Source organism: Ammospiza nelsoni, chromosome 5 (genome assembly GCF_027579445.1).
Source record: "Ammospiza nelsoni isolate bAmmNel1 chromosome 5, bAmmNel1.pri, whole genome shotgun sequence".
Classification (NCBI taxonomy): domain Eukaryota; kingdom Metazoa; phylum Chordata; class Aves; order Passeriformes; family Passerellidae; genus Ammospiza; species Ammospiza nelsoni.
The window spans coordinates 44,317,251-44,329,625 of NC_080637.1; the positions used below are offsets into that span (position 1 = coordinate 44,317,251).

Here is a 12,375-nt window from a genome sequence, read left to right on the forward strand (position 1 = left end):
GTATGGTGGGGTCTCTTGCATTAGAACAGTCTGCTGTGTTAGAAGACAAATTCAGGGTCTGGTGATACCACAGTATATATCACTCTGTGCTTTTTGAGAGATGATTTTATATCCCTGTTTCACAGTAGCATTTCCTTATCTATATCCTGACAATAACATTACTTTTATTTGTCATGCAATGGTGGTATCAATCTTAATTAATACATGTGTATAAAGCATTGGCATAACTCAGCTGAAGAGTTCTGTGGAAGGACAACATCTGGTTATTTTTATCAGTCAGAAGCGTGAGTGAATGTATGAGAGAAGGTGCATACCAAGTATATAACAGCTACTTTGAGTTTTCAACTCAAATTATTTTTGAACTGTTATTTCTTCTAATATCCATCATATACCTAACATGTGCATTTTTCCAGATTGTCTAGTTCTTGAAGCATCACTGTCCTCAAGCTCTTGGAATATCACACAAACATTTCAGTTGAAAAAGTAAGAGCCTGATTCTTGTTAAAGTTCATTGTGGGGTTGTTGTGTGTGGGGGGGGGGGGGGGAAGTGACTAAAGTCATTCATCATTATTTTTTCTTTTTTTTTTTTTTTATGTATTTATCAAGGAGTTACATGGCACTAAAGATAGTCAGATCTGTTTTCTTGGCCCACTTCCTCCTCCTTCTCTTTTTTTTTCCCCTTAAAAAGCTGCTTCTTCTGATGACTCCCTTATTTAATGGGACCTAACTGTAGGAGAGTCATTACAATGACTGGATTTATGACAAGTGCCTGAAGAGATAATAAAGGATGTCACAATAAGATTAAAATTCTTTTTGTCCTTGCATGAAAGGTGGGCCCCTGGTACTCAGTGTAAGGCCTAGATTAGAGAAGTCAAGAGATTCTTTAAAATCACTTTGTGAAGCTGTTTTAAATTAGACCCAGATGCAATTTAAATATGCTCTATAGGTAACATGAATATAATTAAACTAGAAAGTAACATGTAATCTGCTAATAGGAATAATGAATACCTATTCTTCTATACACATTATTTTTCAGACTCACTGTTGAGAGCTGGCAGAGGAAGCATTCATGCCCAGTACGTGGCCTAACACTTTATGATAGGTGGTTGTTAATATTTAGAAAGATCTGGCTAACATATGCTGTAGGCAACTACAGTGTTCCCATTCAGAATGCTCCTCCCCTATGCAAAAAGGCTCATTCATAGGATGAGATAAAACTCTTGCTTTTTGGGAAGTGGCACATCACTTCCCTGTCCCTGGAGGAACATGGGGAAGGAGCTGTCTTTCTCTAAATCAGAGCATTTCTCAGCATGTTTGGAGAGGGACTGTGCTGCTCTTGGCTCTCTTCCATATTGATAGAAGCATTGCAAAGCAAAATAGAGACTAACTAGTCTCAGAGCAGGAATATTTTTTGGTAGATGAAAGCTATAACAAACATTCTAGCACTACACATGGAACAGAGGTTCAGACAAGCTGAAAAAAAATCAGTGATGGTTTTCTGCCCTTTTATGGTTAAAAAATACTACCTGGCCACTCAATGTACTGGAGTAAATCACAGTAAAATGTAACCCAAAGTGTTTCCTCTGCTTCCTGCCTTTTTTGAAATTAATGACTCTCAGCATCTCAATACAGATTGTATTTCATACTAAATTTCTTCTCAGAATAAGTACAGCAGAACAATGGGCTTGGAGGGTAAACGGACTTTTATTCATCTCATTACATGTTTGTTTGGTTGTTCCCTTGGGTTTATGCTCTTTTCTGTCACTTTAAATTTGACATTCATGACTGAATCTAGATTGAGTTCCTGTATCTTACAAAAACTCTGTTTCTGTGTTACCAGCTGCTCACGGTGTATACACAAGGGTGAGTGTGCCAGCTGTGAATGGATACGTGTCTCTCCTGTCACCACCTGCCAGGTGAAGTTTGTTGGGGAAAACTGGAATCCCCTGTGATGCCTTTTCCTTGTATTTTTTTATCTGAGCAGCAATCTGTCTCTTTTCTATCCTGACATGGTGAAATGCTTATTTTTTTCCAGGATGATTGCAGTGCAGCTGTTTCCAAGGGGATCACTGCTGTGCAGAAAACAGAGGTCAGTTAGCATTTTAAGATCAACATTATTAAGGCTCTCTGGATTGGGGGAGAAATTTATTTAAAATCAGAGGACTTTGCAGAAAAAATAGAGAAATGGATGAGGAGGAAGTCATTTGCAAAGGAGGGTAATGCAGAATTTGGATTGATGCTATTTCTTCTTAGTGCTCTATTGGTGTTAAAAGGTACCAGCAAAAATTTGTGTTTCAGATGCAAACATTGAGACAGTGAACACTGCAATTGTCATGTGCCTACCTCTAGATGCAGTGTTTACAGCATTGCTTTAAATGCCAAAGTCCCTGTATGCTGTATTTAGTCACTCCACAGGAGCCAGCACGCTGAGGGCTGGAACATGTGAGCTGACCAACAACAACAACAACAACAACAACAAAAAAAAGCAGAACATTTCAGGCTTAATATCTTACCTAGACTTAAAAGCATGTTTGAGTTGTGCTGTCACAGCCAACTCTGGGAAACTAGGCTTCAGAGTCTCAAACCTCTTCCTCATTTTATGCAGCCAGATCACAGCTTCCCCTGAAACATAGCTGCCAGGGGAGCAGAAGGAAGGGGAGGATGTGCCACCCAGTTTCTGCATAACAGAGAAGTGGCTAGAGGATGAGTCCAGGAACTGAAATCCATGGGTGTTAGTAAATCTCTAGTTCACACTTTGAGAAAAATTTTCCTTGTTTCCAGGCTGTAGACAAAACTGGAGATGGATCCACACAAGCTGGATCACTGGGAAGGAGGAAGTGTCACTAGTGCTGCCAAAGTACCTGCTGAATCTGGTTACTAAATTCTCTACAGAATTCATATAGATTGTATGTGTGCATACAGTCTAAATGATTTGTCTCATAGGCCAGCCCTTTAACCTTCTGATCATATGTCAGCCCTTTAACCACAAGGTTATCCCTTCATTCTTTATGGAACCAAAATCTTTTTATTTTCTCTCCAAACTGAGTGATCTTTTTATCAGTGGTTGCTTATGACAGGTGTTAAAAAAGAAATGAGTAGTGGAGAGAAAGCTGACTGATGAGTAAGTACGTAGAGATTTGCTGCCTACACTTTTTGATTTCTGCTTTTCTGTGAGTGATGCACAGTTGTTATAAATAGTGACTTAGCTCTAAGTGTTTCATTAGAACTACCCAGACTTTTACCTCTAAGACAGGGATTACCTCTTAAATTCAGCTGCTCAGCTGATGTTTCTTAAACAAAATCACAAAATACATCTTGTTTTTCACAGAGACACGTGGGATTGTAATACTTGTGCTTCTAAGCATTAATATTCTGGATTTGATCTGCATTTAAAGCATTATGGCTGGTGAAACAGAGGAAATTCTTCTTTGCTCTGCTTCCAAGTGCATTAATTTGACATTGGTAAATAGTTGGAATTGCCTAGGAGATGGCTTTCTTCCACATGCCTTATCTTGGAAAGACAGTGATGGACAAGGCAGTGAAAGCACCAGAGGCAGTGCAAAGGCAGATGTTTATTTAGAAGTGATTGATCCATTCAGAGAGCTTGAAATTGCATTTGAAATCCTGTTCTCCTTTGACTGCTTGTGCTTTAAGGAGAACATACTGGAGAGTGGAGAAAGAGGATTTGTGTTTTCCCACAGCCCCAGCTGAGCATTTAGATTAATATACTTTTTTTCAGTGCCAGCCCCAGCCCTCCTCCTGACTCCAGCTGCTGGTTTCTATGCATGCACCTTCCCCCTCCCCTGCCAGAGCAGCAGCTGGAGTGGTTGGATTGAGTACCCTTGGCTAGGGAGCTGCTTTGGCTGGAAATAAGTGTTATCTTTCAGCAGGTTGTTGTTTGTCTGGACCAGTTCCCCCATCCAGCTCTTTGGGGCTGCGTGTCAGCCATGCAGGAGGGGCTGTGCCAGGGAGGGGCTCCCCGGGGTGGCAGACCCTGCCCAACCTGGGCTGCTGCCAGGTACTCTGTGACACCTGCAGCCATGCTTAGCTCACCTCTGAGGACATGGCTGCCACAGTTCACACAGCCCCGGGGAAGTGTTGGGCTGTCCAGGCAAGGGGGGAGGAGGCTGCAGCTCAGAAATGGAACTCTATTGAAGCTGACAGGGCTGTGCTGATTTACATTACCTGAGGACCTGGTGCATGCTGTCTGCATGTCTCTTTGCATGTTTACACTTTAATCACATGCCTCACAACTAGTGATTTTTATAAATATCCTTCTGCCTCTCTGCTGTGGCCCCTCTTGCCCCTGGGCATTGCTCCCCCTGCCATGTGGCAGCTGGAAGGTCAGGGGCTGTCTGGCGCTGGGGAAATGAGCACTGCAGAGCCCAGGGAGGGCCCTGGGTCCTTCCTGTTTTCAGTGAGGAAATCATTGGGTTCCTTTGCTGCTGAGGCAAGTGTTGCAGATTATGGCAGTCAGGTTGGGTGGGAGGTGGAGTGTTGAGTAGCTGAGGTCACCTTGCCTCGGTGCTGTGGCTGCACTGACTCCAGGAGACCAAGGCAGGGTGCTGTGAGGGGCTCTGTGTGCGCAGCCTCAGGGAAGGGGTGATTGCACAGGGGACCGAAACTTTCCGCGAACAATACTTCCCGTGATTTCTTTGTGTGTAAGAAAAGAAGCAAGGCGGGTCATCTGAAGCACTCTGTGGTGTGTGGTGCCTGGCAAAGAGAGCAGTGGGAGCCCTGAGGCACCACAGTGAAACGCTGCACCCCTGAGCAATGGGAGGCTGGCATTTCCCTCACCAGGTTCACAGCCCTGATGCAGTCTGGGGATCTCCATGTGTTTGTGTGATGCTGTGGTATTCTGGTGCTTCAGGGATCCCTGATGGTTACCAGTGAGAACCCAAAACAGTGTTTTCCTCCTTTCTGTGCTATTTGGCTTCTGAATTTGTGTGAGGATATTGACTGTCCTTGGTGCACTGGAGGTTGGACACAAGCAGAAAGATGCAGGTAAAGAAACAGTGGTTTGTTGGCTTTAATATCTTAGATTTCTGCTTCACTTGTCCTGTCCCAAGGATTAAACTGATTTCCAGGTCATCATGGGAGTGAATTTTCCCCCTCAGGCTGTTTGTGAGGGATTTCCTTTGCCTTCCTCTATTATCCACACAAGAGGTCATCTTGGAGGCCCTTTTACAGGACCTCTGGCCCCAGCCTTTGCACTCTCTGGCCTTTTCCTAAGGCACAAGCTGCAGCTTTCAGTCAGTGCTGACAGATGCCTCATTTGCTCTGGGGTGCTCTGGCATTCAGTGAACCGTGGCAGCGTGTGGGGACAATGTGCAGGGACCTTTTTGAAATGGTCAAAGTGTTGTGACCCCAATGGTCCCTCAGGCTACCAGCCCAAAGTCTTAGTGCTGCTTTGGGTACATGAAATTATTAATGGTGAGAAAAACCTGTAGGATGGACTTTCCTAGAGGCTGTGCACCAGCACCCTTAACAGGATCAGGAAGACTGAACTTCCCAGTGAATGTGTCCAGGGGTGCACAGCAAAAATCAGGATAATCACAATGCTCTAAAAACTCAAATTAAACTAGTAGTACAGGCAGTCTAAAGTTAAGCTAAAAATGGTTTGCCAGAGCAGGTCCCAAACAGTTTGTGGTTTCACATGCATATTTTCCTGTTTTTTTGAATGTTTCAGTTTGTTGACTGAAAGATAGACAGAGAGGAAGCTGTCTGTGTGATTGTAAAACTGGGGAAGCAGCAAAACTGATTAAACATGAGATGCTGTCAAAAGTATCAAGAGAATACAGTAGGGAAAAAATATCTCTTCTTGCTCAGTAGTGTTAGTAAGTTAGAATAAGTAAACATAGACAAAGAAGAGCACAGTTTCTGCAAGACTGTGACAACGTCACAGCAAACTAGAGTTGTTTCTAAATGCTGGAGGACTTCTTAGCCTAAAAATAAGGTACCAAAAGACTCCCCTGCAGTTGTTTTCTACCTTTAATTCTGTGTATGACTTTGAAAAGACTTTCTACTAAAGCTAATTCTGGGGTGCTTTCTTAAATTTTCATTCGAGGATTTCACCCTGCTTCCCCTTTTCAGGTCATAAAAGATGCCTTCATTTGTTCATCTGATCTCTCATAGTGACAGCACCATGGGTTTTGTCTTGCCTTTTTTTTTTAGTTCTTCAGGGGTCACATGAAATATATCATTTCAAGCTGGGTTTTTATGCTACCTACCTTCCAGCATGTCAGACAGTGATTTCTTTAGGCAACTTTCTTATGAGATAAATTGAAATATAAAATATGTTGGTGAAAATAGTTGCTTTGTAATGAAGTTGTGATTGACAGTACTTCCCAGGATTAAGTTAAACAGGATTTAAAATTATTAATACAAATGTATCCCAGCGCCATGAAATCTGTGTTCCTGAGTGCTGGTTGTTTATACAGCTGTTGCTTATGTGCCCAGCCTTTTCATAACCAGATCTTGTTTTGCTTTCTTTCCTAATAGCATATCAGCATTCAATCCATTGAACCTTTGTGGATTTCTACATTAGGCAAAAGTGAAATAACAGTCAAAGGAGAAAACTTTACACGTGCATCAGGCATAAAACTGATACTGACTGGAATCACTGGCTGTAAACCAGACGTGTGAGTTAAACTGAAAAATAACACTATTTACTTTGCATGGTGAAAATTGGATCCATTTTGCTCTAGCAATATGGTTGTGTGAACAGTTGTCATATAACTCTCCTCAGCAGAGCAGAGGATGCTCTGCACTCCTTTAGTCAAACTTTCACTTTAAATTACCAAGGGCTGAAAATGAATTTGGTGTTTGAGTACAACACAAAGGATGGGCGGGTTGTCAGTTCTCTCAGTGGCAGTGGGACAGTTTCGTATCTGTGGCTCTCTATGCCTTCTAGCAAGCAGCAAGAAGCCAGGTCACAGGAAAGCTTCAGTTTTTGTTTGAATCTCCTCTGCTTCAAAATATTCCTCATATATTCTAGGATTCTGCTTGTAAAGCACAGACACCATGCCAGGGAATGAAATCTCTTGTACAACAGCTCCTATTTTTCTCTGTTGATGATCACACTGTGTAAGCCCCTAGATAATTAGGCAGTCTTATTCTGAATCAGTTATTTTCAGGTGCAGCTGCAATGGTTGCCTGTGATTAGGAAGCCCATTTTACATAGCTAGCACTTGAAAAGGTAGTGTTCAATTTTTGCTTCAACCATGAATTTTCAGGGAACCACTGAGAAAAAAGGAGAGAAAGAGGGTAAGACAGGAAGTAGAGAGAAAGAGGAAGGAGTGAAAAAATGGGAGAAAAGAGAAAAAAAGAAGAAAGAAAAGGAAAATGAAGATTGTCATTCTTGACTAGCTCGTGGAGCATGCTGTTAGCACAGAGAAGTACACAGTAAACAGCAAAATCACACATTACGTAGCCTTATCCCAGGGTTGATTATCTATACTGTTTTGTGTGATTATTGTCACATAGCAACTTCATTCAAAAGATGCCCTACTTTGTCTCTTCAACTCCCTGCTCTCTCTTTCCACTTCCATCTGGCAGCTCAGACAGAGATTCAGTTCTCTTTTCTCCTTGTCTCCTGCTGTAGGCTATAGGCTTCATCTAGTAACACCAATAAGTGGCATCTTGTGTTTCAGTGTTTGTTTTCTTTCTTCTTCAGCATTAAAGTCAGAAATGTGCTAAATGATACACAAATGACATTTGCTCTCCCACCAACACGTAAAGAGGCCAAAAGTATATGTATCCAAGCTAATGGGAAAAAATGTTCACCACCAATGACCCTGCATTATGTTTCTCTGCCGTCATGTTCTAGAATTACACCAAATACCTCCTGGATCAGGTAAGTTTGTCTTCCTGTACTTTTTATGTATTTATTCAAATGTAATTGCACTGAGCCAATATGAGCCTTCTTCCTTGGCCAGACTGCAGCTGAAGCAAGCTTGGAAGACTGCTGTAAGCTTTGTGTTGGATAAATTTATGCCTGTGAAGTGATTTAAGAGATAGGGTCATAGTAGCTGCAAGATGGATTCTGTAGACTTCTGCCTACCTCAGGTCTCCTTTACAGAAGTCAAAAGTAATCTATTCCTACTAAACCTAAACCCAAAACATGGATAGCAGAAATTTTAACTCCAATTAATTTGATTTCTTGATGCTAATATAGCCTTCATCTGTGAAACAGTATAAAGTATCAGTGGATTGGAAGTGAAGTGAAAATAATCATCATTGCACTGATGTACACAGACTTGCTTTACAATATGATTCCCTAAAGCCAAGAGAGCCCTTTTCAAGCCTTTGCTGTGTTCTGCAGAAAACTCACAGACCTGGTGAAAGACTTACAGTGGTTTTAAAGATATTCTCTGGCACAGCTTTCACCTGTCCCTCTGCTTTCACAGTTTTTACCTGTTCTCATGTTCTGAATCTGATATCTTGTCAAGTGAGGATTTGAGGGAATGGATTGGGCTGGCAGCTGCAGCAAAGCAGCCAGGATGCATGCCCTCATCTCCAGGTGAGAGGCAGCTCAGGCAGCTGGATATTAATAATACCTTAAGCCACTCCAACTCTGTAGAGCAGAGACTGCGAGCCACAGCCCTCAGACACAAGCAGCATTGTGTGCTGAGACAGATGGTCTGAACACCACCGAGAATGTTTCCTGTGAGGAGCCTGGCACAGTGAGTTTGTCCTGAAGAAGCAAGAATTGAGCACAGGCAGGGCTGTGCTGGGGCAGTGAAACACCACAACGCTCTTTCTTCGAAACAGAATATTAAATCATGGTTGGGTTCCTTGGCTGCATCAATAGAAAAAAAAGGTGAAGAGTCCCTGAAAAGGAGTATGCATGTGTGTGCAATCAAGTCCTGTGGTTTTGGGGTAGCAAAAGTATTTACCATGATATTATGAGGAAGGAGTGGAAGTACACTGTATAGCTCAAATTATCTTGTTTTGTAGTTTGACTTTATTATATTGTCTGCTACCAAAGCAAAATGCACTTGAGTAGTTTAGTCACAGCTGAAACCTTAATGCAGGATGTGTCTGTGGGAAGAGAGATAATATTAACCTCCCTTTCTCACCACGTTTGTTTGTGTTTTGTTTTGCTTTGGTTTTTGCAGTGGTGGTCGCAAAATTACCACAACTGGTAGAAATTTTAATGTGGTGGACAGTGTGATTATTTCAGATGACCAGAGATCAAACCTCACAGTAAGTCTGAACCTCCTTTATAATACCAGATAGAGGTCTCTTGATGCATTAGGTTGTTTTCCTAAGGTTTGAGGAGAAGAGATCTCAATAATTTCCAACCTTTTGCACGGACATGTCAGTCACCCTGCTGAAATAAATATGACCACTTACAGGATTACAGTTATACATATTCTTAGTACAGACTCACAAATACACATAAGCTGCTCTCCTGCATAATTCCCTGAGCTTTTTTTATGGTCTAGGGACAAATCTGTCCTTTTTGAGTCTCCCCAGTCTCCACATTTGGGTGTGTTGGAGGAGGGGTTGCTATGCTTCCCTCTGGCTCTGTGCTGAAAGCCCACAGGGTACCACTGCCTCAGTGAGGGGCAGCAGGCTGGATCTGAGGTTAGGATGAAACCTCACAACCTTTCTCCAAGGTTGTGAGGAGGTAAGCACTTCGTTGACCCTTGCAGCACAGAAACCAGAACACAGCACAATCACCATGGGGTAAACAATGACCCAATGCTACAATGAGTGTAGCAACCCCTTCTCTCAGGAGTTAAGTTAGAAAGAGCAAATTCCTAGGAGTGCTGGAGAGCTTGTCTTACCCTTCTCTTGTCACCTGCATTGAGGGGAAAGAAGGAAAATTCATTGTCACAATTCCTGTCTCATTGCAGGAAATAGTTACCCTAGCAGTGAGCAATCAGCCTTAAAGCAGTGTGCAGAGTGTGTGACAAATGCAGTTAAAGGTAGACATGAGCTCAACACAGAAATTTTTCCAGGTGCTCTGCATGCAGCCCTGATCTCAGAGAAGAGGTTTAGCAGGTAGCTGTGTGAAGCCAGGAAGATATTAAAATAAATTTGAGTGCCTCTGTTTGTGATTGTACCCACTATTGAGTATTTAATGACTGTGAGAGCTTTGCTATTGCATTTCTAGGTCTCTAGGTGTCCTGGAAATGCATCTGAATATCATTATTTAACACCAAGCCTGAGCCATGCAACAGAGGGTAAAGTTGTTGATATGATGTTAAAAGTGGATACTACCTTCATACCTTGTGTCAAATTACACTATCACCCAGACCCAGTGTTCATTAACTACCAGCTGCACACTGAACTGGATCCTGATCTGGAATTAAAAATATATGTAAGTTTTGAAATAGTAAACTACAGTACCTAATTTAAAATAGTGCTTGGAAATAATTTTTTTTTCTTACTGTATTTAGTGACTGATCATTGCCTTCAATTTTTTCCCTCTAGAAAGAAAATGATAACTTGAATATTTCTAAAACGGAGGTAGAGGTTTATCTATTATATATGACTGGTGCACAGACCAAAAAGATATGGTTCAGTGTCCAAAATATTACCAAAAAGCCAGACCGCAGCACCATACTGTGCAAATTCAAAAGGGAAGGAACCGACAAGATTGACTTTTCCACTGTGAAAGTTTTTGTAAGTAGAAATCCCTTTTGTTGCAATTCAGCAGCGTTTGAATGTTTATACAAGAGAAGTGAAATGTATCATTAGTGCTGTCGTGGTACTTGGTAGCACAGTTTTCTTCCTCATGCCTAAGCATGCCTGCCTAGCTTAGGTGCGCTGACAGACCTGAGTTCATTGTCTGTGGGGTGGTGTCAGAGGTGAGCTTTGCAGGCAGAGCTGAACTCACTGCTGCTGAGCTCCAGGAGAGCAGTAGCAGTCACACCTCTAATCTGCAGAGGAGACATCATTGGAACAGCATCACTGTCTCCAGGAGAGCCCCTCGTCTTAGATCTGTAAGCAATCTAATTCTCCATTGGCCATGAGGAAAAGGATTGTGTTCTCCCAGTCACTTTGTTCTGCTCAAGTAGGTAAGGATGTGTCTCAGGGATCACCAGTGAGACAGAAGGCATTTCTGGATGAAAAATGGGGTGGAATTCAATGTGCACTGGGAAAGCTAAAATGCTTTGAGCATGTGGCACAAAGCCAGGCCCAAATATAAGGACATTAGCATGGATGTCAAAGCTGAATTGCAGCTTAAGATATTTGCTCCATGAATAAGATGAAGATACAAATTTTTAAATGCTATGATTACCATTTATGAAGGAGAAAAATTATGCCAGACTCTTATTGCAGTGTATGGTGGTATAAAACTGAAATAACTCTATTGACTTCAAGGCATATGGCTCATAGTAAAGATTAACCAAGCTATTCTTGATTTTTTATCACTTTTAACTGATCCCCCATCTGTGGATCCTGCCATCTGAGCCAGTTATGGCATGGAAAAGCCTTTCTGAGTTTGGTGTTGCATTTAAAAATCAGTGTTGCCCTGCTCTATCACATGCTCATCCTGCAGACTTCATAGAAGTGACTGTCATAGAAAGGCCAGCACTTTACTGAAGCAAATCAAATGCAATAGTTACCATATAACATAGCACTTCTAGTACCTTTAAATTTTTTCCAACATAAGAAAAATATAGAAGTAGCAAATCCTCACATTTTTTAAAACCTTATGAATAGATCATCATAGAAGAAGTAGGGCCACTGAAAAAAGGATAAGATGGGTATAAAATATAAGTTTGACTCAAGAATAAATGTATTTCTGGCCTTAGTTTTCCAGAAGAAATAACATATTGAGTGTGGGTTCAAAGACAGAATGATCAGTCTGCATGAAGGTGTCAGAGAAGAAAATGCCATTCTTGTGGCAGAAGGAAGATTCAGATAGATCAAAGGGCTCAAGACAGCAGGAGCAGGATCATTCCCATCACAGCACCGAGGGAAAACTGACACATGACAATGTAGGCTTAGTAGGAAAGATTTTAAATAAAACAGAGGTCAGGAGACGTGTGACTGGAGAGCAGCAAATAAAACTCAGTATTTTAAATTGGAAAAACCTCCAAACCCTAGGCACATGGAGGCTTGCTGATTTAATCCTAGCTCTATGTAACACTTGAGAATGTATTCTGAATTACTCATGAAAGACCTGGAGGTAAGTGAAAAATGGGATAATTGTCAAAATCCTTTTAATTAAAGCAGATCATGCTAGATATCTTCATTTTCTAAGATGAGTGTTTTCCTCAACAACAAAAAACTATAAATCACATGTACCTGGAAGTCATTCAGTAAACTATTTAACATGGTGATTATGAGGCTGCCAGGGGTTAGAAAAATCACACGCTGTGTGTGGGGAGCTGGCTCTGGGCAATGCTGATATTC

At 41.7% G+C, this 12,375-nt stretch overlaps 1 protein-coding gene across 1 annotated transcript in view; it reads left to right on the top strand.

The window, feature by feature from the left end:
- The window catches only part of PLXNC1 (plexin C1), a 69,324-nt gene that overhangs the window by 24,667 nt on the left and 32,282 nt on the right, over window positions 1-12,375 (top strand). Inside the window, exons 7-14 of the mRNA XM_059473128.1 lie at window positions 414-483; window positions 1,841-1,916; window positions 2,036-2,089; window positions 6,502-6,641; window positions 7,676-7,855; window positions 9,120-9,207; window positions 10,124-10,330; window positions 10,444-10,635. Of these exons, the coding sequence (XP_059329111.1) occupies window positions 414-483; window positions 1,841-1,916; window positions 2,036-2,089; window positions 6,502-6,641; window positions 7,676-7,855; window positions 9,120-9,207; window positions 10,124-10,330; window positions 10,444-10,635 (1,007 nt within the window). The remainder of the gene's footprint in view (window positions 1-413; window positions 484-1,840; window positions 1,917-2,035; window positions 2,090-6,501; window positions 6,642-7,675; window positions 7,856-9,119; window positions 9,208-10,123; window positions 10,331-10,443; window positions 10,636-12,375) is intronic.